Genomic DNA, 25,972 nt, shown 5'->3' with positions numbered 1-25,972 from the left:
GTTGCAAATTTTGTTCCTAATGTTTTGTTAGAAAAATGACAAAATTTGCAACGTCAATTATAGCTTAGAAACAAGAAGTGAGCATAGCCAACAAATATAGGCGAATCCTACAATAATCTTATAACTTAGGGATGAAAAGTGCAATTTTTCTTATCTTTTATATAAGGAAAAATCTCCTATATATGCATCCATGAGACGAGTTGGGTTTTTCATAAGTATTACATTTTTCCTCATAAGTATTACTCCGTACAATTTTATTCATAAGTAACTCCTCCTCAACCGCTAATATTACATTTTAATTTGATTAAAAGTATTACATTTGTCATCAAAAGTATCACATTTTTTCTTCATAAACATTACACTTTCATTTATAAATATTATAGCATAATAGTTAATTTTGTCCTTACTAGGCCATCCACATCTGTGGATAATGCACAATTTCTAAGAAAAAAAGAGCCATATTGGCGAAGAGAGAGACAAGAGAGAGAGGGTTGAGGTTCATCTGCAAAGTGAAGAGTTTATTGCAGAAAAGTGGGTCCCACTGAGAAAATAGGCCAGCCGCATGTGCCGTGTGCGTGTCACAAGTGCGCCTAGCTGGGCGCGTCAGGTGCACTCCCAAGCGCGCTAACAGTGACTTTTTTTTTTTTTTTTTAATCAGTTTTGTTTTATTTTTTTTCTCCCCCTCTTATATTTTCTTTCATGATCACACTTACAAAAAATCTTCAAAAATCACAAAATATCTCCACTATTATGGATGCTCTAATGATTCAGTGTTAGCCAATAGTATAATTATATAGTACTAAAAGAATAATGCTTAAATATGACTCAAGGAATAATGCTGAAATATAGCTAATAATTCAATGACTTAATTGAATCTACAAACCTAATAAGAGCCAATTAAGTTAGGCGCATAACATGAACTAAAAAATGTTGGTGTAATTGTTTACTTAAATGAATGGTTATATTATTTTGATTTTAGTATTTTTTTCCTACTTTTACTTCTCTTAGATACATCTGCATTCCACCCGTGTAAACTTTAGTAACATAATATTTCGTTAATTATTTATTATTATTCTTAACTTCCTCATTGATTTTGGATAAGAAATGTCTTAGGTACGAATCACATCTCAATTCTTTTAATACTATATACATTGGGTATTGGACTATTCGCGCAATACACGTGGTGTCGTAACTAGTATTATTTCTACATGTAAACCCTATACACCACTAAAATTCTCTTCAAGAAAATAATCTTTCAAAAAAATATTATCGGCATTAATGAGCAAAGAAATTTGCTCTTTTTTTACCAATACCCACAGACGTGGTGAGTGCCACATACAATAATTCACCCTTATCTCTTGTCCTCTATAAATTGCATGCTTGAGACCTCAACACAACACACCCACAAACATCATCTCTTCTCCCACGTTGTTGTCAACATGAAAACCCTCGCAGTACTCTTATTCGCACTTTCCCTCAATCTCCTTCCCAACCCAACTCACTCTACGTTCAATCCCATCCGCCTTCCCACCGCCGACGACACTCCGGTGCTGGACACCGACGGAGACGAGCTCCGGGCCGGCGGAGTTTACATCATAGCCTCCGGCCCAGTTGAAGTGTCACTTTCTCGTATAAGGGCGAGCACATGCCCAAACGTCGTCTCCATAGCGTCCTTCAGCCGCGGCGTTCCGGTCACGATCACGCCGGCGGACCCGAACGCCACCGTCATCTCGCCGTCAACTTACCTGAGCTTCAGTTTCAACAACGTCTGTGCAAAAAAGCTGTATTGGTTGGTTGATAGGTACCCTGAAAGTGAAACCAAGTCCCCATATTTCGTGAACGCCGGCGACTTTTTGCCGAACAATAGCAACCAGTTCAAGATTGAAGCGGAACCCAATTCCAACCGTAACGCTTACAAAATCACTTATTGTCACTTCGGGAGCGATGAATGCAACAACGTGAGTTCAAGGTTCTACGCATGGTTGAGGAGTAGTCGTTTGGTTCTGAGTGATAAACCCTTCGTTGTTGTGTTTAAGAAAGCTAATAACTAGCTACCTAGTACGTGATGTGTAACGTTGTAACGTGTGTAAGAATAAGCATGCAATTCAATAAATCCTTAATATAATTGCTTGTTGTGTTGTGTAAACCCGAGTTGTTTACTACATAATTATTATGTTCTCTGTTTTTTAGTTTTAAAATTTTCACTTTTCATTTTTTGTTTAAAAGACTTGTTTAAAAGTACTAATTCAAAATTAAAAATTAAATTACCAATAAAATCGAATGATACCCTTTCTAATTAGAGAATTAATGAAGCTTTTAACTAAATGAATAATTAAATCTCATAGTTGTATTTTAAAAAGTTGTCAGTATATTTTGAGAGATTTGGTACGACCATCATATCATATTATCCATCCGGATTATACTTCTTGAACTCTGATCCGGCAAGTTTATACCCAACATTAGCAACCGCTTCAAGATTGAGTCGTTCGGTAACTCCTACTGATGAATATATTAGGAATGGGCTTGGGAAAAACCGACCCGGAGAGGGGAAGGCGCGACATGGGAGGCCAAGGGCGACCCCGGCAAGGGTCGACCTCGGCCAAGGTCAACCCAAGCTGAGGTCGACCCTGGCTAAGGTCGAGGTCGACCCCGATTGGGGTCGACGTCGACGCTGGCCGGGATCGAGGGGTTGGGGTCTGCTCACGGCCCGGGGGCGGCCCCGGCTAAGGCGTCCCCGACCATGTCCGCGTGCAAGTGGACCCGGTCAAGACCGTGATCCAACCGCCCCACGAGAATAGGGTGGGCGGTTGGGAGGTTGGGAGGTTAGCTAGTATAAAAAGACATGTTCTTGTCTTGTTAGGATATCATGCATCTTGTCTAATTATTACATTTTCCTTGTAATTCTCTTACAAACGAATTATCAATACAAAAGTTGTCCCCGCGATCGATATTCGTTATCCTTTCCTATTTTATCATTTATCGGGTTTAGTAATTCGGGCTACCCCGGGTTAGTTAAATCCATCACCTACATTGACAGATACTTCGACCAGTCTATTGGGACTAAGCGTTTGGCTCTCAGTGATTTTTCCTTCACTGTTCTATTCAAGGAAGCAGCTATATTTTTGTCCAGCAACAATGTTGGTCGGTAATTTGTTAAAAATCACAACTTTGAAAAAGGAATGGTTAGTGTGGACCACGATCCAGAAGTTTCATTATTCTAACTCATAATGTACATTATTCTAACACATAAAGTACATTATTCTAACGCATAATGTACATTATTCTAACACATAATGTACATTATCTTACTCCATAAGTTTTATTATTCTAACGTATAATATACATTATTATAACATATAAAATTCATCGACGTTGTTTTGGACTATGGTCCACACTGCTTAATTTGCCCTTATTTGTAGCAGGTGATTGTTTTTAAAAGATCTTATCAAAAATCTTATCGGAAACGAATATTACCCATTTATTTGTAGCATGTGATTCATGAACAAAAAGCTTTACACATTTAACTGTACTATTGCCTCATACTCACATTGTCAGTGCCATAATAATTCAACCTTATCTCTTGTCATCTATAAATAGAGTTAATTATTAATTTGATCTCTCAACTATGAGGATTTCACTATTTGATTCTCTGACTTTTAAAATTTTTCAATTTAGTTTCAGATTATGTTTTTTTTTTCTTTTTTCCAAAAGTGTCCTAATCGTTAGACATCCATTAACTCGGGACCAAATTGATAATTTTGCTATAGTCAAAAGACCATTTCAGTCATCACATACACCATATTTTCCAAAAATTAATTACTGAACTCCACAATCAATCCCATCGCACATTTCATCATCTCCTTCCCTACCCAACTCACTCCACGTTCAATCCCATCCGCATTCGCACTACTACTGACACTCCGGTGATGTACACCGATGGAGATGAGCTCTGGCCCGGCGGAACTTACTACATAATCACCACACCCACGGACTTATATATGTATGCAAAAAATCCTGAGGCAATAGAATGTAAAGAAGCCCTTTCCTAACTAAAAGACCTTGGAGTTAGGAGACTCCGGCTAGGAACTGATTGCCTGAGCTTGGTGAATAATCTGAAAAAGTAAAGACGTAAACCGGTCCCCTACAGATCTTGTTGTTTGGTCTTGCATTAAGCTCATGACCAACTTTGATTCGATAGATTGCGTTCATATCAAGAGGTCAGCGAATCAGATTCACTACTGGAAATTATTGAATTTCCGACCACCTGAATGTGATCTTAAATCAAATTGAAAGCAAAAAGTGGTCGGAAATAGCAACAAGGATTTTTCCGGATACAAAAAATTGTCGGAACAATGCTTTCGACTTGATTTAAGAACTTTCAGGTGGTTGGAAATTTCAGAATTTCCAGTAGTGATTGTTAACACACTAATTAGGCAATTAGATCTCAAACTGGTTCTCACTTTAGGACCATGCCCCACTCAATTGTATTTGATGATGATAACTTAGGGTCCGTTTGGAAACTCGGAAAATGATTTCTGGAAAATGTTTTCTAGAAAATAAGTCATTTTCTAGAAAACATTTTCCTTTCCGGTGTTTGGCTGCGCAACGGAAAACTGTCTTTGTGTGTTTGGTTCATTTTTCAGAAAATAAGCAGGAAAATGAATAAAATTGTATACTTCAACATTTTAATTGTTTGGTACTTTTGATAAAATTCTTCTATGAATAGAACTAAGCCTTATAGGATGATTTTGAATATATATATATATATATATATATATATATACAGTACACACACTGTCTGTATATATTAAGTATGTATAATTGTATATATATACTACACACGCGCGCGCGCACACACACACACACACATATATATATACATATATATATATATGCTAACCGGATGAAACCAATGATGGGGGCGATTATCTCAGAATCTCAAAGTGCATTTATTCCGGGGTGCTTAATAACCGATAATGTCATTCTTGCAGCGGAGATTGGTCACTACCTGAAACGAAAGATGGGATAGGAATATATCTGGGATACACTGAGGTCTTTGGTAGAAATAAGCTAGCACTCTTTGCGTATATTGGAGACTTCTACTGGAAATCGATTGCCTGAGCTTAGTGAATGATCTGAAAAGTAAAGGCGTAAATCGATCCCCGGCCTATAGATCTTGTTGTTTGGTCTTGCATTAGGCTCATGACCAATTTTGATTCGATAGCTAGATTGTGTTCATATTAAGAGGTCAGCGAATCAAATTGCTCACGCGTACACTACCTAGGACAATTGGATCTCAGACTGGCTCTCATTTTTGGGACCACGTCCCACTCAATTGTCATAAAAACATATCTTTTAGAAAAAATTACACTTTTTTATCCTACATTATAGGATAATTGTAGGGTTCGTTCATATTTGTTGGTCATGCTCACTTCTCGTCCACAAGCTATAACTGACGTTTGCAAATTTCGTCATTTTTCTAGCCGGTCGTGCTCACTTCTCGTCCACAAGCTATAACTGACGTTTGCAAATTTCGTCATTTTTCTAGCCGGTCGTGCTCACTTCTCGTCCCTAAGGTATTAACATTGCAAATTTCGTTCATAATGTTTTGTTAGAAAAATGACAAAATTTGCAACGTCAATTATAGCTTAGGAACAAAAAGTGAGCACAACCAACAAATATAGGCGAATCCTACAATAACCCTATAACTTAGGGACGAAAAGTGCAATATTCCTTATCATTTATCTAATAAAAAATCTCCTATATATGCATCTCTGAGACAGGTCAAGTTTTTCATAAGTATTACATTTTTTCTTATAAGTATTACTCCGTACAATTTTATTCATAAGTAACTCCTCAACCGCTAATATATTACATTTTAGTTTGATTAAAAGTATTACATTTGTTATCAAAAGTATCACATTTTTTCTTCCTAAGTATTACAATTTCACTGATAAATATTATAACATAATAGTTATTTTTGTCCTTACTAATGATTCAGTGTTAGCCAATAGTATAATTATATAGTACCAAAAGAAACAATGCTTAAATATGACTCAAGGAATAATGCTCAAATATAACCAATAGTTTAGTGACTTATTTGAATATTATTATATTCATGTATGTAAACCCTATACACCACTAAATTTCTCTTCAAGAAAATAATCTTTCAAAATAATATTATCAGAGATCTATATATTTGTAGCACATGATTAATGAGCAAAGAAATTTAATTTGCTCACTTTTTTACCAATGCCCACAGGAAGAAGATCAGACGTGGTGAGTGCCCCATACAATAATTCACCCTTATCTCTTGTCCTCTAGACCAACTCGAGTGCTATTAAACCACAAGATTTTGGCAGCAAATTCAGTGTCTAATTATCACTAAAAACTGTCAATTTAATTTCAACCTCCACCTAAAGTTTTAAAATGGTTCTTTTACTAGCTTTGTTACAATGCCACTATTTATTCATAGTTATTACTTCCCCCCTACCACTACTGGAAATAATGAAATTTCCGACCACCTGAAAGTTATCTTAACTCAAGTCGAAAGCCTTGTTCCGACCACTTTTGGTATCCGGAAAAATCTTTGTTGCTATTTCCGACCACTTTTTGGTATCAACTTGATTTAAGATCACTTTCAAGTAGTCGGAAATTTCATAATTTCCAGTAGTGTACTAAGGCTTCAACCCATGACTTACTTCATGCCACTAGACTAAACAAATGGTACAGAGTATTTGTTTATGAAAGATCTTATCAAAAAATCTTATCTGAAACCAATATTACCCATTTATTTGTGGAAAATACTATATCTACTCCAATCTCTATTCTGAACTTTTACTTCACACTTAAATTTTTGATGTAGATAAATTTACAGGGACCCACATGGAGAAAATAGCATATCAGTGTTCATCACATTAGAGACTAAATTTGAAGGAGTAAAATTTTAGATTACATGTAGTAGAATTGTTTATTTGTAGCATGTGATTAATGAACAAAAAGCTTTACACATTTAACTGTACTATTGCCTCATGCCCACATGCATTGTCTGCAGTGCCATAATAATTCAACCTTATCTCTTGTCATCTATAAATATTTTCAATGGCATGAGCCTCAAACAACACCATATATACATATAACTTCTTTGGATCTACCAATCAATTCAACATGAAAGCCCTCGCACTCGCACTCTTATTCGCACTTTCTCTCTATCTCCTTCCCTACCCAACTCACTCCACGTTCAATCCCATCCGCCTTCGCACTACTGTTGACACTCCGGTGGTGGACACCGACGGAGACGAGCTCCGGCCCGGCGGAGCTTACTACATAATCACCGCACCCATCGACTTATATATGTGGCCACCCGGCACAGAATTGAAACTCGAATGGTTAGATTGGGCGAGCAAATGCCCAAGCGACGTGCTAATATCGCGCATGAGCGACGGCACACCCATTACGATTACCCCGGCGGCGGACCCGAACGCCTCCGTGGTCTTGCCGTCGACTTTCGTGAGCTTCAAATTCGAGCTTCCCACAAACAAACTTTGTGTGGATCGCCTATATTGGGAGATGCATGAGAGTCCAAACTCCGGGCGAGTTTTCGTGAAGGCCGGCGAGTTTGTGTCAAACCAAAGCAACCAGTTCAAGATTGAAGTGGAACCGAGCCTTAACGGTTACAGACTCACTTATTGTCCGTTCGGCACCAGCCGATGCCATAACCTCGGCGGACAGATCGACCCACTCACGAGGGCTATTCATTTGGGTCTCAATGATTTTCCCTTCGTTGTTGTGTTTAAGAAAGCTAGTAAGTGATGTGTAAGCTAGGGCCTAAGCTAGGGCAAGCTAAGCTATGATAAATAAGTGACATTACGTTGCAACTTTTACAACGTTACGAACGTTGTCCGATCCGTGTGTAAGAATAATAAGCATATACGAAATAAATCCTAAGGTTATTCACACTTTTACAATTTTCTCTCACTTTCAAAATATCATATCATTAAAGGGAAAATGGCGCATTTAATTCCTGAGTTATAATAGTAGTGACGACTCAGTCCCTGAGTTATGACCGTATCCATTTTTAGTCCCTCAGTTATAAGCGAAGTGACGCATTTGATCCCTGACTGTTAAAACTGGCGGAAAAATTAAAAAATATTTAAAATTTTAAGGGTAAAGTAGGAAATTCACATTTTATTTGCTTTCTTATATTGAAACCACTTTTGCAACATTATTTTCAAGAGTTAATTCCATTTTTTGTCCTAGATTTATAGGTGACAGTCCATTTTTAGTCCCTTTTTCACCAGAACATCCCTTTTTGGTCCTAGTATTATTGTGACATGATCAATTTTGGTCTTCGATCAAAAAAATTAGTGAAATTGTGTTAAATATAAGAGCATTTCGCTCTTCAATTATGAATTTTTTCAAAAGATAAACATAAAATATATAACGGGTCAACGCAATTTTTATTAAAAAGATCAAAATGTCCTTCTATCTAACGAAATTTCAACGATCTTGTTGATATAGGACCAAAATTGGCCAGGTCACAATAATACTAGGACCAAAAGGAGATATTTTGATTTTAAAAAAAAAAAAAAAAAAAAAAAAAAAAAAAAAAAAAAAAGCTAAAAGTGAACAATCACCTACCAAGCACCTTGTGCTCAGATGGAATGTAGTGACATCTCCCATATGGGAGGTCATGAGATTGATCCTCAGTGGACTATCACCTGATCATGACTTGTTAGTAACCTGAGTAGAGAACACTTGGGGAATTAATCATTATATTGTCTTCAAGCATGTAAAACACACCATCCTAAAAGTTTATATAAAAATTATATATATATAAAGGTTCCCGTCCGGTTGTGCGGTTGATTAATGTGCGTGAGATTTGTACTCAATGTGCGTGAGTGTTGTGCTTAATGTACCTGAGATTTGTACTTAATATGCGTGAATGTGTAAAATGCAGCAGAAAATATTGATGTCAGCTTTTTCCCATCCCAATAGCCATTTGCCCCCTCCCTGATGATGATGATGCGGAGGCGAGCTATGGTGGTTAAAAATTATGGGAATAATACAACAGAAATCCACACTTAACTGCTGTGCAAATTTTACTGTGCGTGCGTCATTTATATAAACATTCAACTGTACTGAAGGTAGCTGATAATCTAGAATCCATGGCCAAATTGAAGGAAGAAGTAACAAGAAGCTTGGGCGTTAATGTACGCGAGTTTCTGTTCTGCTTCCTTCTGAGCTCGTAATTATGAAATACGCACACACATTAAGCACAAATCTCACGCACATTAAACACAATACTCAGGCACATTAAGTACAAAACTCACGCATATTAACATGACGCACATTAAGTACAAATCTAAGGCACATTGAGTACAAATCTCACGCACATTATGTATAAACCTCACGCACATTAATCCACCGCACATCCGCACGGGAAGCAACAAATGCACCTGATCCCTTCCCTATATATATATATATATATATATATATATATATATATATATATATATATATATATATATATATATATATATATATATATATATAGAATTAGGTTTTGGTGCGGTTAGGGTGCCTAGGTGCGGTTGTGCGGTTTAATCTGGGCCATTCATCTCGCTTAAATCAACGTCCAGGATTACAAAAATTTTTTTTAAAAAAATGCGGTGGCAATTTTGTAATTTTTGCATCTAGGTCAAAATTAAAGTGAGCGGTGTTGTGATTAATGTGCGTGAGTTTTGTATATAAGATGCGTAAGTCTTGTGCGTAAGGTGCGTGAGTTTTGTGCTTAATGTGCGTGGGGTTGTGCTTAATGTGAGTAGTTGTTAAAACTTAAAGTGTGGGCTTTTGTGCTTAAGGTGCATGAGAATTGTTCTTAATGTGAGTGGAGTTTGTGCTTAATGTGCGTAGGGTTTGTGCTTAATGTGTGTCAGGTTAGTGATTAATGTCAGTAGTTGTTGAAAATTAAGGTCTGTGAGTTAATACTTAATGTGCGTGAGGTTGTGCTTAATGTGCGTGAGGTTGTGCTTAATGTGCATGGGTTTTGTACTTAATGTACGTGAGTTTGTGTTTAATGTGAGACATTTTAAAATCTTAAGTGTGTGAGTTTTGTGCTCAAAGTGCTTTGTTCTGTGCTTGATGTGCTTGGGTTTTGTACTTAAGGTGAATGATTTGTGTTCTTAAGGTGCTTTGTTTGTGGACTTAAGGTGCGTGGTGATTTGTGTATATAAGATGCGCCATGTTAATGATTAAGGTGCGTCCAACCGCACAACCTCAAGGGAAGCCATCCCCGCACCTGAACCCTTCTCTCTCTCTCTCTCTCTCTATATATATATATATATATATATATATATATATATATATATATATATATATATATATATATATATATGACAGGATAATAGGGCTGGCACCCGACCTGGATCACAAATGAGCATCTGACTCAGCATCACATGGGAACCCAACGGGCAGAACTCCAACTGTTAGATTCCAACAGGTGTCACATTTATTGTCATTGAAGCCACCTTTGATGCCACCATTGATGAGAGAGAGTTAAAGCCTCAACGCCTCATTCATGACTCTTCATATTCTTGCCGTTAGCTCAGCTCCCCAAAGATGTCTCTTCATGTTGTTACCGTTAGGACCTAGCATAAATAGAACTTCCCTCAGCTGAGCAGGGGACACGTTCAATACTCTGGACAAGGACACACTGTACTTTCTATACTGAGACAAAAGGCAATACAACTATTGTTACGCAACACAATCCACCAAAAAATGTCTGGATGAATGAGGATGGCACCGAGCCATCCACCTCAAATGCCAAAAAAAAAGACCACGACCAAATATCTGAGCAGAGTGATAGCGAGAAAGAAACCGAGGTGGCGCCCAGACGACAAAAGAAGCACACCATACACTTTATCTATGGTGGACCGGCAGGGGGCGACACGCCCGCAGAAAGAAAGAAGTGGAGCCGACAGATATACATGGGAGAAGTGGCGAGTCTTCCTAGAGAAAAGAAACAGAGACAGGAGGCCATCACCTTCTCTAATGATGACCTCCCAGAGGGCCCGCTACCCCATCCTGACGCCTTGGTGATTGAGATGGACGTCAACGATGTCATTATCCGCCGCATCTTAGTCGACACGGGAAGCTCAGTCAATGTGATGTATTACGATGCCTTCACCAAGTTGGGGATACCTAGGAACCAGCTCAAAGAAGTACGTACCCCACTCTCTGGATTTACGGGTGATTCAGTGGAGACGGAGGGGTCGGTGGCCTTACCAGTGGAGATAGGCACGAGCCCTAACATTCGCAAACTTGACATGGAATTCATCGTGGTAAGACTCACTTGTGCGCACAACATCATTTTGGGGAGGCCGGCACTGGAGGACCTCAAGGCCATAGTGTCGGTGGAACACTTGTGTATGAAGTTCCCTACTCCAAATGGGATAGGGGTCGTCAGAGGAAACCAGCGAGCAGCCGCAGTTGTTACGTTAAAGCATGCAAAAAGAATGGCAGAAATGATCCATAAGTCCACACCATCTGTAAAGATAATCGATCGGGTATGGAGCTAGGAACATTTGATTAAGTATTTTCCTTAATATTCTAGTAGTCGTTTGGGACTAGTGTTTGGTAATCGCGGTCCGCCCGCTTTGCATTCTGAAATCTTTTGGAATAGTATCTCGTGCTTGTGGTGCGCCCATGTTGTTTCCAAAAAAAGAAAAAAAAAAAAAAAAATAACGAGTCGCACGCCCCGGCCACAGGTTGGCCGAAACGTAACTCAACTCGGATGGCCGAGGCAAGCCTCGGCCAAAGTTCGGCCGAGGAGCCCGCCTCGGCCACAGTCTGACCGAGGTGCGCTTCGGCCAATGGTTGGCCGAGGCGCACGCTTCGGCCAACTGTTGGCCGAGGCGGCCGCTTTGGCCACGGTTCGGCCGAGGCGCCCGCCTCGGCCAACGCCGAAGTCCGTCTCGGCCAAAGAAAGAAAAAAAAAAAAAAAGGCCGGAGCCTGCCCCAGCCACGATCGTTCGAGGCTACGCCTCGGCCACGATCAGCCGAAGCGCACGCCTCCGCCACGAGTGGTCGAGGCGACGCCTCGGCCACGATCAGTCGAGGCGACGCCTCGGCCACGATCGGACGAGGCGACGCCTCGGCCACGATCGGTCGAGGCCACGCCTCGGCCACGATCGGTCGAGGCCACGCCTCGGCCACGATCAGCCGAGGCGCACGCCTCGGCCACGATCAGCCGAGGCGCACGTCTCGGCCGCGGTCGGTCGAGGCGACGCCTCGGCCACGAACGGTCGAGGCGACGCCTCGGCCACGAACGGTCGAGGCGACGCCTCGGCCACGGTCGGTCGAGGCGATGCCTCGGCCACGATCGGTCGAGGCCACGCCTCGGCCACGATCGGTCGAGGCGCACGCCTCGGCCACGATCGGTCGAGGCGCACGCCTCGGCCACGGTCGGTCGAGGCGCACGCCTCGGCCACGATCGGTCGAGGCCACGCCTCGGCCACGATCGGTCGAGGCGCACGCCTCGGCCACGGTCGGTCGAGGCGCACGCCTCGGCCACGATCGGTCGAGGCGACGCCTCGGCCACGGTCAGCAGAGGCGACGCCTCGGCCACGATCGGTCGAGGCGACGCCTCGGCCACGATCGGTCGAGGCGACGCCTCGGTCACGATCAGTCGAAGCGCACGCCTCGGCCACGATCGGTCGAGGAGACGCCTCGGCCACGATCAGTCGAAGCGCACGCCTCGGCCACGATCAGTCGAGGCGCACGCCTCGGCCACGATCAGTCGAGGCGACGCCTCGGCCACGATCAGTCGAGGCGACGCCTCGGCCAAGATCGGTCGAGGCGCACGCCTCGGCCACGATTGGTCGAGGCGACGCCTCGGCCAGAGGCACGCACCTCTGCCAACCTATGCCAAAGCCTATCTCGGCTAGCATAAGAAATAAAATAAAATTATATGTGATTAAAAAAAAGAAAAAAAATATAAAATCACATACACAGGATCAAGATAGATTCAGCCTTACTCCCAAGTCAACTCAAACACATCCGTTGACTCAGGAGTAGGGGGGACTGGTGACAGGATAATAGGGCTGGCACCCGACCCGGATCACAAATGAGCATATGACTCAGCATCACATGGGAACCCAACGGGCAGAACTCCAACTGTTAGAATCCAACAGGTGTCACATTTATTGTCATTGAAGCCACCTTTGATGCCACCATTGATGAGAGAGAGTTAAAGCCTCAACGCCTCATTCATGACTCTTCATATTCTTGCCGTTAGCTTAGCTCCCCAAAGATGTCTCTTCATGTTGTTACCGTTAGGACCTAGCATAAATAGAACTTCCCTCAGCTGCGCAGGGGACACGTTCAATACTCTGGACAAGGACACACTGTACTTTCTATACTGAGACAAAAGGCAATACAACAATTGTTACGTCTATTGTTACTTTGTCACATCATTTGTTATTCTAATATTATTACCGGTAATATTTTTACCGTCAATATATATATATATATATATATATATATATATATATATATATATATATATATAGAGAGAGAGAGAGAGAGATCACCTCCTCTGTCTTCTTAAAAAGTAAAAACCAGTGTAAAGAATGAGGAACCTAAGACTCAGTTATGAAAATTCTAAAAATTTTTGTAACTTCTAAAAACGATTATTGACTAAACTACTGCTTATGAAATAATTTTACATACTAAAATCAAGTTATTCCGTTGCTGAATTTCTCATAAAAGCAACCTGAGAAATTTGACATCATTTTGTATTTCAAAAGTTCTGGTTTGATTACCTTTGTTGCTTAGTAAAGAAAATTGAAAATTGATAGGATAGTGTGTTTCACACGTCTAAAGCCAATGATCAAGTGTTTCTTTGTTTGTGCTACGTCTTAAGTTTGTTATACGAGAGTCAGGTTCCTAACAAGTCATACTAAATTTATTGAAATGCATTTAGAACTGAACAATCTTGAAATAAGAGGCTAAGAAGTGAAAAATAATGTTGTGAAAGTGGTTTTGATATAATAAAGAGAATAAAATGTGAATTCCCAACTTTACCCTTCAAATTTTAAATATTTTTAAATTTTTCCGTCAGTTTTAACGGTTGGGGACCAAATGCGTGCGCCACTTCGCTCTATCTATAATATGATGTAAGGAAGTCCTTTCCTGGCTAAATGACCGTGGGTTAGGAGACTCCTACTGGAAACTGATTGCCTGAGCTTGGTGAATGATCTAAAAAGTAAAGACCTAAACCGATTCCCTATAGGTCTTTGTTGTTTGGTTTTGCATTAGGTGTAAGACTTTTCCGTATAATATATATTATATATTATGGGTCTTACTTATGTGGTGCAAGTGAACTTGGCCCATTAAATAATTGGTTGGATTGGACATTTAGGTTTAAGTCTGTATTTCACCCATGTGCCTATATAAATTAAAGCCTATATTGATGAGATACATGATACATTATTCATTATTATGGTACTCACGCTGCTCAGAAAATATCAGTACACCATCTAGGGTTCTAAGTCAAGTATAGACAAAACGGCTTAACACCATATAGGTCTACTGTTCAAGAGGCAACACAACAAGATATCAACCACAACAAGATATCAACCATGACTGGAGATCTACAGTGCTTCCGCTTTCGCTACTACGAGTTAAGTTTCTCGTAGATTGTTCTCTGTGGTTAGATTATATTTAAATCTCACATTAGGCTCATGACTAACTTTGATTCGATAGATTGTGTTTATATTAGGAGATCAGTGAACTAAATTGCTAACACACTAGCTAAGACAATTGATTCTCATTTTTGAGACCACGTCCCACCCAAATGTATTCGTTCATTTTTCACATTGTTCACGAATATCTCACGAGGCAACAATTCTTTTCGATTTTTCCTCCCAAATCCTACGGTCAAGTGAGTCGATCATGATTCTTATACTTAAAATTTAAAGTTTTTTTAGTATAATTTATTTTTCATGTAAAGTTTGTCAATTATTACACAAAAACATGATTATCAAGTGTACATTCTTAGAAAATAGTTGCAAGTTTCTCTCGTTACAACAACAACCAAAAAATAATAATAATAAATAAAAAAGATGATATGGTGTTATAAAAACATATCTTTTAGCAAAAAATACACTTTTTATCATTAAATTATAAGATAATTATAGGGTTCGTTCATATTTATTAGTCGTGTTCACTTATGGTCCATATATAAACTATAATAGACATTGCAAATTTTGTCCTGTTTAATGGTTAAAACACTAAAAATGTCATATTTTGTTATGTAGAGGCTCCTCCCCAAGTATTTCGCAAGTGCTGATGGTGGACCGCTCGAAGCTGGGCGTCTAGACAGAGAAAAGTTACGTTCTTCTAAGGCGCTGCTAAGCTAGTTTGGGCCCTTGGGTTTTCCCTCTCTTCAAAAAGAAAACGTTAAGGACCTTGTGATCTATTGGCACCATGTTGCTCCCCTATATGTGAGATTGTGTGTTTGATCGAGTTTCAGTGAAGGCGAACTATTGGCTCTTTATGCTTCAGTAGATTGAGAAAGTAGTTATAAACAGATATTACATTGTAACAAAGTCAGTAACACTAAAAAAAACCGTTAAATATAATTGATAGCCATACCCTTAATCAATTATTGATCTGAACAAAATCCAATTATCAAATGCATAGCTATATAAAGATATATAAAAATATGTGAACACTATGAATCACTAAATTTCTCTTAGGGTACAGGTGGTCTAGAAATTCAGAAAATGATTTCTGAGTATCATACCATTTTTTGAGTTTTTAGTGTTTGATAAAGAGTGAAAAATGTGAGTGAGTCAAAGGAAAATGAACGTTTGGTTAAAGAAAAATACTCTTTTTTTTTTTTTTTTTTGAAAAATGACTTCCCCTATTTTTTGAATAAAGTCAATTTCTAATTTCCACACCAACACCACAACACCGCCACCGCCGCTACCACCGCTACCACAACACCACCACCACCACCATTGTCGCAACCACAACCGCCACCACCACCATCACCAGCACTACCACTACCACTACCATCAACAACCACTACCACCACAACCAACAACACCACTACGTACCACTACCACGTATTGCACGTACTACCACCATCACCACACTACCACCACTATACAACCACCACCACCACCATTATTATTATTATTATTATTATTATTATTATTATTATTATTATTATTATTATTATTATTATTATAAATGTTATATTTTAAACAAAATAAAATAAAATGTGTCCACATTCTTGGTACTATAATAATTCAACTTGCCAAATACATTGTGCTCAGATGGCATGTATTGACTTTTTTCATATGGAAGGTTATGAGATCGAGCCTCAATAGATGTGTTGTTGACTCTTTATGCTTCAACAATACAAATTGAGAACGTATTTGAACAGATACTACAATGTAATAGTCATTAGTATTAAAATAATAATAATTCAACATTATCTCTTCTCCTCTATAAATTGCATGCATGAGATCGAGCTCAAACACTCCAACAAACATCATAACCTCTTTCTCCCAAGTTGAATTGTCATCTACCAATTAACATGAAAGCCCTCGCACTCTTATTCTCACTTTCCCTCTATCTCCTTCCTAACCCAACTCACTCTACGTTCAAAATATACAAACAAAATACTCCATGTTTTCCTTAGCTCCCTTTTCAAATAATTTTTTTACACTAGCTAGAATAACAGAAAATTATGATTTATTAATAATAATGATGCTTATACTCTGGTTAATTAAACCACAAAACTAGGGACAACCCCAATTGAATTGGTCAGACAAGTAATTTAGTAACTGTAAGGTCCTAAGTTCGACTCACTGTGAGGGATTGCCGATTTATCTTTTGATTTGTGCTCAATCCTAAAAGACTATGCCTTCCCCTAAAAATTAAAAATTATACATTCTCAGTAGTATAAAGATTAAAAATGACATATTTTGTTATATTGTGTGTGGGGACCGAGTCATTCAAAATAGATTATGCCTTCTCCTAAAAATTAAAAATTATACATTGTCAATAGTATAAACATACCAAACACATGCATTCAAATTAATTGTCATATTGTGTGTGAGTAGCTCCTTAAGTGACAAAAATCGTACGATCACCAACGTTTTTACCATGTATGCAAATGGGCCCCAAAATTTAGGGTATGTATCACATTGTTTCCTATAGTGAAGGGCAAGTTGGTGAGGTGAGAATCCTGCCACTTGCCACCTACCTCTCAACATTTTAGTTTTTTTAGTATGATTTGCTTATTATTACACAAGAACATGATTACCCGGTGTACATTACTCTTAGAAAATGGTTGCAAGTTTCTCTCGATCATCACAAAAAAGTAGAAGATATTGGGTCATAAAAACATATCTTTTAAGAAAAATTACACTTTTTATTCCTAAATTATAGGATAATTGTAGGGTCGTTCATATTTATTGGTCATGCTCAATTCTCATCCATAAGCTATAATTGGCGTTGCAAATTTCATATTTTTTTTCTAGCCGGTCGTGCTCATCACTTCATTCTCGTCCTTAAGCTATAATTAACGTTAAAAATTTTGTCCCTAATATTTTATTAGAAAAAAAAGAAAAAAAAAAAAACAAAATTTACAACCTCAATTATAGCTTTAAAAAAAATAAAAAAAAATAAAAAAAATAAAAAAAATAAAAAAAAAGCACAACCAACAAATATAGATGAATCCTAGCTACAATAACCTTATACACCACTAAAATTCTCTTGTCCTCTATAAATTGCATGCTTGAGGTGGGTTGTATGCTTGGCTAGCTAGCTAGCTTGCTTGTTAAGCTAAATAAGCAACGTTAGTTGGAGCTAGGTTTGACAGCTATGACATATCTTAGATTGTTGTGTTGTGTGAACCCTATAAATAAACAAGCAAGAATTATTATCTCTGCGTAATTTATTTTACAATGCTGGAAATCTCGTTATTTTTGTCCAGCAACAATGTTAGTCGTTAATTTGTTAAAAATCACAACCTTTCATCGCTGATGAAAAATGGACGATTAGTTGGTCAGAATTTTCGTCCACTTAATGTTTGGAAGAAAATTATGTCGAATGGACAACGTTGAACGGTAAAATTGAATTGACTCGTAGGTGAAAAGTTAAAATAGTAAGTATTACTAAGTACCATTCAACAGCGGGGAAATTAAAATATTTAAGCCCCACCTGCGTATTATTGTAGCTCATTTTTTTTTTCAACTTTCCTCCATTTTTACTTTCTTCTCTAGTTTAGAACTTGCTTTTTTTGTTCAAAATTAGCACATGTAACAATATATTCAAAATTAGCACATGTAACAATATATAGATCAGAGTTATTTTCAACAAAGCATATTTCAAATTTAGGTATGAGTTAAAAATATACAAGAAAAATACTCCATATTTTCCTTAGCTCCGATCCCTTTCCAAATACTTTTTTACACTAGCTAGAATAACATAAAATTATTATTTATTAAAAATGATGCTTATATTGTGGTTAATTACACCACAAAATTAGGAACAACCCCAGTCCCATTGGTCAGGCAAGTTATTTGGTAACTGTGAAGTTCTAAGTTCAACTCTTCTTAATTTGAGCTCATTTCCAATAGGCCTTCTCACAAAAATTAAAAATTATACATTGTCAATAGTATAAAGACTAAAAATGACATATTTTATTATATTGTGTGTGGGGACAAAGTCATTCATTGTCAATGACACATTATTCAAATTAATTGTCATATTATGTGCACCGTGCGGTGGTCCACATAGCTGTGTGGACCACGATCCAAAAACAACGTCATTTTGCGCATTTTATTACTCGACCCGTTCGGCACCGGCCAATGCCATAACCTCGGCGGACAGATCGACCCGCTCACGAGGGCTATTCATTTGGGTCTGAATGATTTTCCCTTCGTTGTTGTGTTTAAGAAAGCTAGTAAGTGATGTGTAAGCTAGGGCAAGCTAAGCTATGATAAATAAGTGACATTACGTTGCAACTTTTACGTGTAAGAATAAGCATATATGCAATAAATCCTATGTTCCGTCAGCTCTAAGGTTATTCGCACATTTACAATTTTTTCTCACTTTCAAAATATCGTATCATTAAAGAGAAAATGGTGAGTTTGGTCCCTGAGTTATGACCGTATCCATTTTTAGTCCCTCAGTTATGAGCGAAGTGGCGCATTTGGTCCCCGACTGTTACAACTAGCGAAAAAATTTAAAAATATTTAAAATTTTAGGAGTAAAGTAGGAAATTCACATTTTATTCACTTTCTTATATTGAAACCACTTTTGCAACATTATTTTTGGTCCTAGATTTATAGGTGGCAATCCATTTTTAGTCATTTTTTTTTTTATCAGAACATATTTGGTCCTAGTATTATTATGACATGACCAATTTTGGTCCTTTATCAAAAAAATCAGTGAAATTGTGTTAAATATAAGAGAATTTCGCTCTTCAATTATGAATTTTTTCAAAAGATAAACATAAAATATATAACGGGTCAACACAATTTGTATTAAAAAGATCAAAATGTCCTTCTATTTAACGAAATTTCAACGATTTTGTTGATACAGGACCAAAATTGGCCATGTAACAATAATACTAGGACCAAAAGAGGATATTTTGATTATAAAAAAAAAAAAGAACTAAAAGTGGACTATCACCTGCCAAGCACCTTGTGCTCAGATGGCATGTAGTGATCTCTCCCATTTGGGAGGTCATGAGGAAAGTATGTTTGAACAAATACTAGCATTCAAAAAAAAAAAAAAAAAAAAAAGTGGACTATCACTTATAAATCTAGGAACTCTTATTTTCAACTTCCTAGTATTCTATTTCAAGGTTCTTCAATTCCAAAAGCAATTCAATAATCTTTGTATGACTTGTTAGTAACCTGAGTAGCGAACACTTAATCATTGTCTTCAAGCATGTAAAACATACCACCTAAAAGTTTCTAATAATTTCCCTTACTAAAAGTTTCTAGAACCTCCTTCAGTTTCTCAAGGGTCTCATACTTGGCTTCTAGACATAGGTGCAACCAATCATGCTACCTTAGACATCGTTCTATCTCAGAGGATACAATGATAATGACACATTACGTGTCGGTGACGGTATGAGCTTATCTATTAGTCGTGTTGGTCATGCTATTTTTAATACCCCTTCTAGGTCTTTTCAATTGTCTAATATCCTTCATGTTTCATGTTTGTCTACATCTTTATTATCAATCCAAAAATTTGCGTCAGATAATAAAGTGTTTTTTGAGTTTCACCCGTTCTTTTTTTGTTGTGAAAGATATCAACACCAAGGAAACTCTTCTACGGGACAATAGCACTGGGGGGCTTTATAAGCTTCCCATTCCAAATTCATCTCCTACTGTGTTTCTTTCAGCTCGAGCCTCCGCGTTAGTCTGGCATGATCGTTTGGGTCATCCACACCATCGTGTTCATAGTCAAATTCTTCCGTCTTGTTCGGTTAGTGGGTCTATAAATATTATCCGTTGTACTTCTGGTCTATGTAATGCATGTCAACTAAGAAAATTTGCACGTTTTTCCTTACCGCGTGTTGAGTCTTCCATTTCGTGTATTCTTGATTTAGTTTATACAGACATTTGGGGACCAGCTCCCTGCTCTCTAATAATGGCTATCGTTACTTCGTTATTTTCGTTGATGACTACTCTCGTTACACTTGGTATTTCCCTATGGCACAAAAATTTGATCTGTATGTAATTTTTGATAAGTTTCGTGCTATGGTTGAGCGATCCTTCGTAAGATTAAATCCATTCAGTCTGATCTAGGAGCTGAATATAAAAAGTTACATTCCACCTTAGCCCAACTATGCATTATTTATAGACAATCTTGTGCATACACTCATGAACAAAATAGTCGTATTGAAAGAAAGCACAGACACATTGTTGAAACATGTTTAGCTCTCTTAAGTCGTGCTTCTGTTCCTTCAAAATTCTGAAATTATGCATTTAAGAAAGCGGTTTATTTAATTAACAAGAAGTCATTGAATATGTTAAATAAATCAAGTCTTCATCTCTTGTTGCATAAATCCCCCCCCCCCCCCGCCCCCCCCCCCCTCTCCCCCATCATAGTCTTTTCTTCGTGTCTTTGGCTGTCTATGGTATCCTTATCTCCGTCCTTACAATCGTCAAAAAATGTCATACAGATCTTCTCTTTATGTCTTCCTAGACTAAAAATATTTCCTAAAACTCTTAATTTTGATAATATATGTCTGTACTAAAGATACATATTCACTAAAGCCAATACAGACGCATATTATCTTATTTTTTTAAACAAATATTAATTATAATTAAAAAAAAAGTACTATAATTATGATAAGTAATGGTACTTGTACTCACTCTTTAATACTAGTACTAGTACTGGTACTAGTACTAGGTACTATTACTAGGTACTAGTACTAGAGTTAGTACTAGTACTAGTACTCGGTACTGGTACTAGTACTCTACTCTACTTATGGCCCGTTTGGTTCGCGGAATAGGCCTGGAATAGAATAACATTCCCAGTAATAGGCCTATTCCGGTGTTTGGTAGAAATTTCTATTCCCAGGAACATTGTTCCTGGGAACGACCTATTCCCCTTGCAAGGGGAATAGAGATTCCAGCCTCCCCCTAGGTATTAGGCTATTCCTAAGTTGTCAGGAATGGCCTACAATTAAGATTTCCTATTTTACCCCTCAACTAAATCTAAAATTTACATTTCTTTAATTTTTATATGAATTTTTCTATTTTTTTTGTCTGAACTTGTAACCATATTGATAAAAACAGTGAACAGAAAGTTGAAGGTCCAAGCATCATCATTGACATCATCATCTTCCCGGTTCCCACTGCTGGGTTACTTCTTTCCAATTCCCCTCCTCTATTTATTATATTCTTTTTTATAAATAAGTATATTAATTATATACATACATACATCAAAAACACCCATATTTCCGCCACGACGCCAATGCCCACGCCGGAAGCCGCCGCAACAGTTCGCCGGAGAGGAGGACTTGGTCCAGATCTGCTGCTCATCGTCCAATTCACGCCGGAAAAAGGTCAACCGCCTTCGAGTTTCGCCGATCTACTGCTGTCTGCCTGTCTCAATCCGCCATCACCAGAGCTCCACCATCGCCGTCGTCGCTGATTGAGGAAGCAAGAGAGGGAAGAAGGTAGAGAGACTGAGGGTGGTGGCTTGTTCAAGGTAGAGAGACTGAGGGTCGTCTAAGTTCACAGTGGTGGCTTGTTGCGTCTGCTAGATTGAACGAAGAGAGGGACATAAGGAGAGGTTGAAGATGAACCACTAGTTTGGGCTAAAATTTAGGTAAAATTATGGCTTATAAAATAGTTTATTTGAGCCCAAACATATAGGTAAAATTATGGTTTATAAAATAGTTTATTTAAATTCATAATAATAATAATAATAATAATAATAATAATATATTTTGTATAAGGGCATTTATGTCTTTTACCCATATATTCCATTTCTATTCCTTAACCAACCAAACGGTGAAATACAATTCCTAAAGTCTATTCCACCAGCGAACCAAACAACATAATACAATTTTTATTCTATTCCTTACCTATTCCATTCCTTTTGGAATATTATTCCTATTCCCTCCAAATTGATTCCGTGAACCAAACGGCGCATTAGAGTACTAGGACTAGTTACTACTAGCACTAGTACTAATACTAGTGCTAGAGTACTCGAACTAGTACTAGGTACTGGTACTAGTGCTAGAGTACTGGTACCAGTACCAGTACTAGGAGTACCAGTACTAGTACCTAGTACTCTAGCACTAGTATTAATACTTAGAGTGAGTACTAGTACTAATACTCTAGCACTAGTATTAATACTAGTAGATCAGAAATTTCAATAAATTATTAATTGTAATATGAAAATAAGAATATATTACAATTATGAGACTAAAATTTTTTTATAAATTTGAAGCTATAGATATAATCAAAGTTATTCCTCAACCAATTAAATTACTGTAAAATATTTGATAATGGACATTTATATATGCATGTAGATAAGTAGATTACTGTAAAATATTTGATATATACAAATAATTTATTACCTACAATGATCAATAGAAGTGATAAAGTATATCATTTGAACTTTGAGGGAACATATCAATGTAACTTGTTTGCACACAACATATTAACACACCCACAATGGTGAGAAGAATTAAAAATAAATAAAATCATCAAGAATAAATAAAGGCACTCCTAAGAATATCATATGTTTGATGATAAATTGGATATATATTAAACATACCAAGATTTTAACAAAGTGTAGGTTAGTTTAGATGGTAAGGCCTTTATTTCTTTATTGTGTCATATGAAAGGTCAGCAGTTCAACTCCTATTGCCGACTTCCTTTCTCCATCTACCAATTTAGTTGCCATTTTCTTTTATTTAGAATAATTAGTTAATGTTAGTTAGGATATAGTTGTTTAACAATTTTATTCGTATTTGATCGAACATTGTATTTGATCATTTTTTTAATTCATTTTACCTTTGCTTTTTCGCCCCCACTCAACATAAATCCTGGCTCCGCCATTGGAGACAAGAGAGAGAGGGTTGAGGTTCATCTGCAAGTGAAGATACAGAATGATATTTTACTGAATTTTAAAACACTAATTTAAAAATACACGCATTCAAAAAAAAAAAAATTTTAAAAATACACATTGAGTATTGAACTATTCGGGCAATACACATGTGTGGTAACTAGTATTATTTCTACATGTAAACCCTATACACCACTAAAATTCTCTTCAAGAAAATAATCTTTCAAAAAAATATTGTCAGAAATCGATATATTTGTAGCACATGATTAATGAGCAAAGAAATTTGCTCATTTTTTACCAATACCCACAGGAAGATTAGACGTAGTGAGTGCCACATACAATAATTCACCCTTATCTCTTGTCCTCTATAAATTGCATGCTTGAGACCTCAACACAACACACCCACAAACATCATTATATTACCTCTCATCTCTTCTCCCAAGTTGTCGTGAACATGAAAACCCTCACAGCACCCTCATAGAAGTGATAAAGTATATCATTTGAACTTTGAGGGAACATATCAATGTAACTTGTTTACACACAACATATTAACACACCCACAATGGTACGGTGAGAAGAATTTAAAAAAAAAAAAATCAAGAATAAATAAAGGCACTCCTAAGAATATCATATGTTTGATGATAATCAGAAAGGTAAGAGTTTTAGAAAAAGTGTCGATAAAGGGTTAAAGGAGGACATTAATTATGTAAACACACAAAAAAATGAATTACACTATGTGAAGGGAAAAGCGGATTCGCTTTTACCATGTGGCCATGTTCAGGCTGGAGTATTGCATCAAGAGCTTATAGCATCTAAAAGAAACTTACGAGGGGATCGAAGGGTGCTGAACAAGTGAGTAAGCGGCGAACATGTGCTTATTATCTTCGGTGAACAGTATATTTATCATATTCTTTTCTATTATATGGATTAATAGAATATATATGGTCATGCGAAACTGTTATTCAGTTTCATTTTATATGCACTATAGTTTTCTTACAAAACAACTACAATATCATTTCGATATAACTACAATTTTATCACTGGAAAATATACACTCAAATATGTGAAACTGTTATTCAGTTTTATTTCAATTTAATTACAGTTTTATTTGATAATATAAAAACAATATGTGAGTTAATTTCATTTTAGCTACACTGTAATTTCATTTTGTAATTAACACTCCAAATATACGTGCTCCGTTAAGCTATAACGGCAGTCGTTTCTTTACTTAAAGAAACAATGCCGTTTTTGGACCATGGTCCACGATATAATTGCTGAGAGTATGGCACCCAAGGCTGGTTTTTGGCCAGTGCATAATACCCAACAACACAGAGCTTCAATGTGGGCTGAATATCTATTTTATACATAGCTGCTTAAGAATTTTTTTTTTAAAATGCAATTAATCCCACAACCACTCACGCCATCCAAACGGGTTATATTAACCATTTATTTATTCCACGAGAATAATGAAGTGCAAACATTTGTCGTCTATAAATTGCTTGAGACCTCAACACAACACACCCACAAACATCATTACCTCTCATCTCTTCTCCCACGTTGTTGTCAAATGAAAACCCTCGCAGTACTCTTATTCGCACTTTCCCTCTATCTCCTTCCCAACCCAACTCACTCTACGTTCAATCCCATCCGCCTTCCCACCGCTGACGACACTCCGGTGCTGGACACCGACGGAGACGCGCTCCGGGCCGGCGAAACTTACTTCATAACCTCCACCGGACGGGGAGCCGCCTCCGGAGGAGTGGGACTTGCCTGGTTAGATTCGGCGACAAAATGCGCGAGCAACGTGGTCATATCGGGCCCCTTAACGAACGGCGACCGCATTAGGATCAGGCCGGCGGACCCCAACGCCACCGTCGTCTTGCTGTCGACCTTCCAGAGCTTCTCATTCTCCGTTGTGACGTCCCGGCTTTGTGTGAATAGTGTCTATTGGAGGATCCGGTACGACCAGCCATCCGGCCAATACTTCTTGAGCTCCGACGAGTTTGTCTCCGACATTAGCGGCCAGTTCAAGATTGAATTCGTGTCGGGCCGTGACGTTTACAAAATCACTTATTGTCCCTTTGGCGGCCACATATGCTACAACGTTGGCAGATACTACGACGAGTCGGCCCCGGCTCTGCGTTTGGCTCTCGATCAAGAGTTTGCATTCTCTGTTAAGTTCGTGAAAGCTAGCGTCTGATTTATGGATTGATGGTTAGTTATGCTAAATAAGTGACGTTAGTTGCAGGTTGGTTTGACAATGTACAACAAATTCTCAATTGTTGTCTTGTGTAAATCCTATGATCTTTAATTTAAATAAACAAGCATAAATTATTATTATTATTATTAT

The 25,972-nt window shown here is 37.9% G+C and overlaps 4 protein-coding genes across 5 annotated transcripts in view; all 4 read left to right on the top strand.

Moving 5' to 3' along the window:
- The first annotated feature begins 1,414 nt into the window (after positions 1-1,414).
- On the top strand, positions 1,415-2,105 carry LOC109168992 (sporamin B-like). Its single transcript, XM_019317872.1, has one exon. The coding sequence runs from the start codon at positions 1,440-1,442 to the stop codon at positions 2,049-2,051; it is 612 nt and encodes a 203-aa protein (XP_019173417.1). The 5' UTR covers positions 1,415-1,439; the 3' UTR covers positions 2,052-2,105.
- LOC109168988 (sporamin B-like) lies at positions 2,045-25,917 on the top strand. The gene is made up of 3 exons (XM_019317868.1): positions 2,045-2,058; positions 6,008-6,013; positions 25,191-25,917. Coding segments are annotated over exons 2-3 (633 nt in total). The 5' UTR covers positions 2,045-2,058; positions 6,008-6,012; the 3' UTR covers positions 25,823-25,917.
- LOC109168945 (sporamin B-like) lies at positions 7,139-18,987 on the top strand. Its single transcript, XM_019317813.1, has 2 exons — positions 7,139-7,817; positions 18,967-18,987. The coding sequence occupies exon 1, from the start codon at positions 7,168-7,170 to the stop codon at positions 7,810-7,812; it is 645 nt and encodes a 214-aa protein (XP_019173358.1). The 5' UTR covers positions 7,139-7,167; the 3' UTR covers positions 7,813-7,817; positions 18,967-18,987.
- Positions 16,566-25,972, top strand: part of LOC109168954 (sporamin B-like) — a 49,901-nt gene continuing 40,494 nt past the window's right edge. Inside the window, exon 1 of one of the 2 annotated variants that reach the window (XM_019317845.1) lies at positions 16,566-16,601. The gene's annotated coding sequence lies outside the window, so the exon portion shown is untranslated. Of the gene's footprint in view, positions 16,602-25,127; positions 25,185-25,972 lie in introns of those variants that run through there. The other variant, XM_019317849.1, reaches the window with a different exon arrangement.

This window comes from Ipomoea nil, unplaced genomic scaffold, assembly GCF_001879475.1.
Source record: "Ipomoea nil cultivar Tokyo-kokei standard unplaced genomic scaffold, Asagao_1.1 scaffold0317, whole genome shotgun sequence".
Lineage (NCBI taxonomy): Eukaryota > Viridiplantae > Streptophyta > Magnoliopsida > Solanales > Convolvulaceae > Ipomoea > Ipomoea nil.
Note: the sequence above shows the minus strand (reverse complement) of the source record. Positions and strands in the feature narration are given on the sequence as shown.

Bases quoted from the DNA above. Each gene is read 5' to 3' on its own strand.
- LOC109168992 (XM_019317872.1), top strand. From the start codon at position 1,440: ATGAAAACCCTCGCAGTACTCTTATTCGCACTTTCCCTCAATCTCCTT.
- LOC109168945 (XM_019317813.1), top strand. From the start codon at position 7,168: ATGAAAGCCCTCGCACTCGCACTCTTATTCGCACTTTCTCTCTATCTC.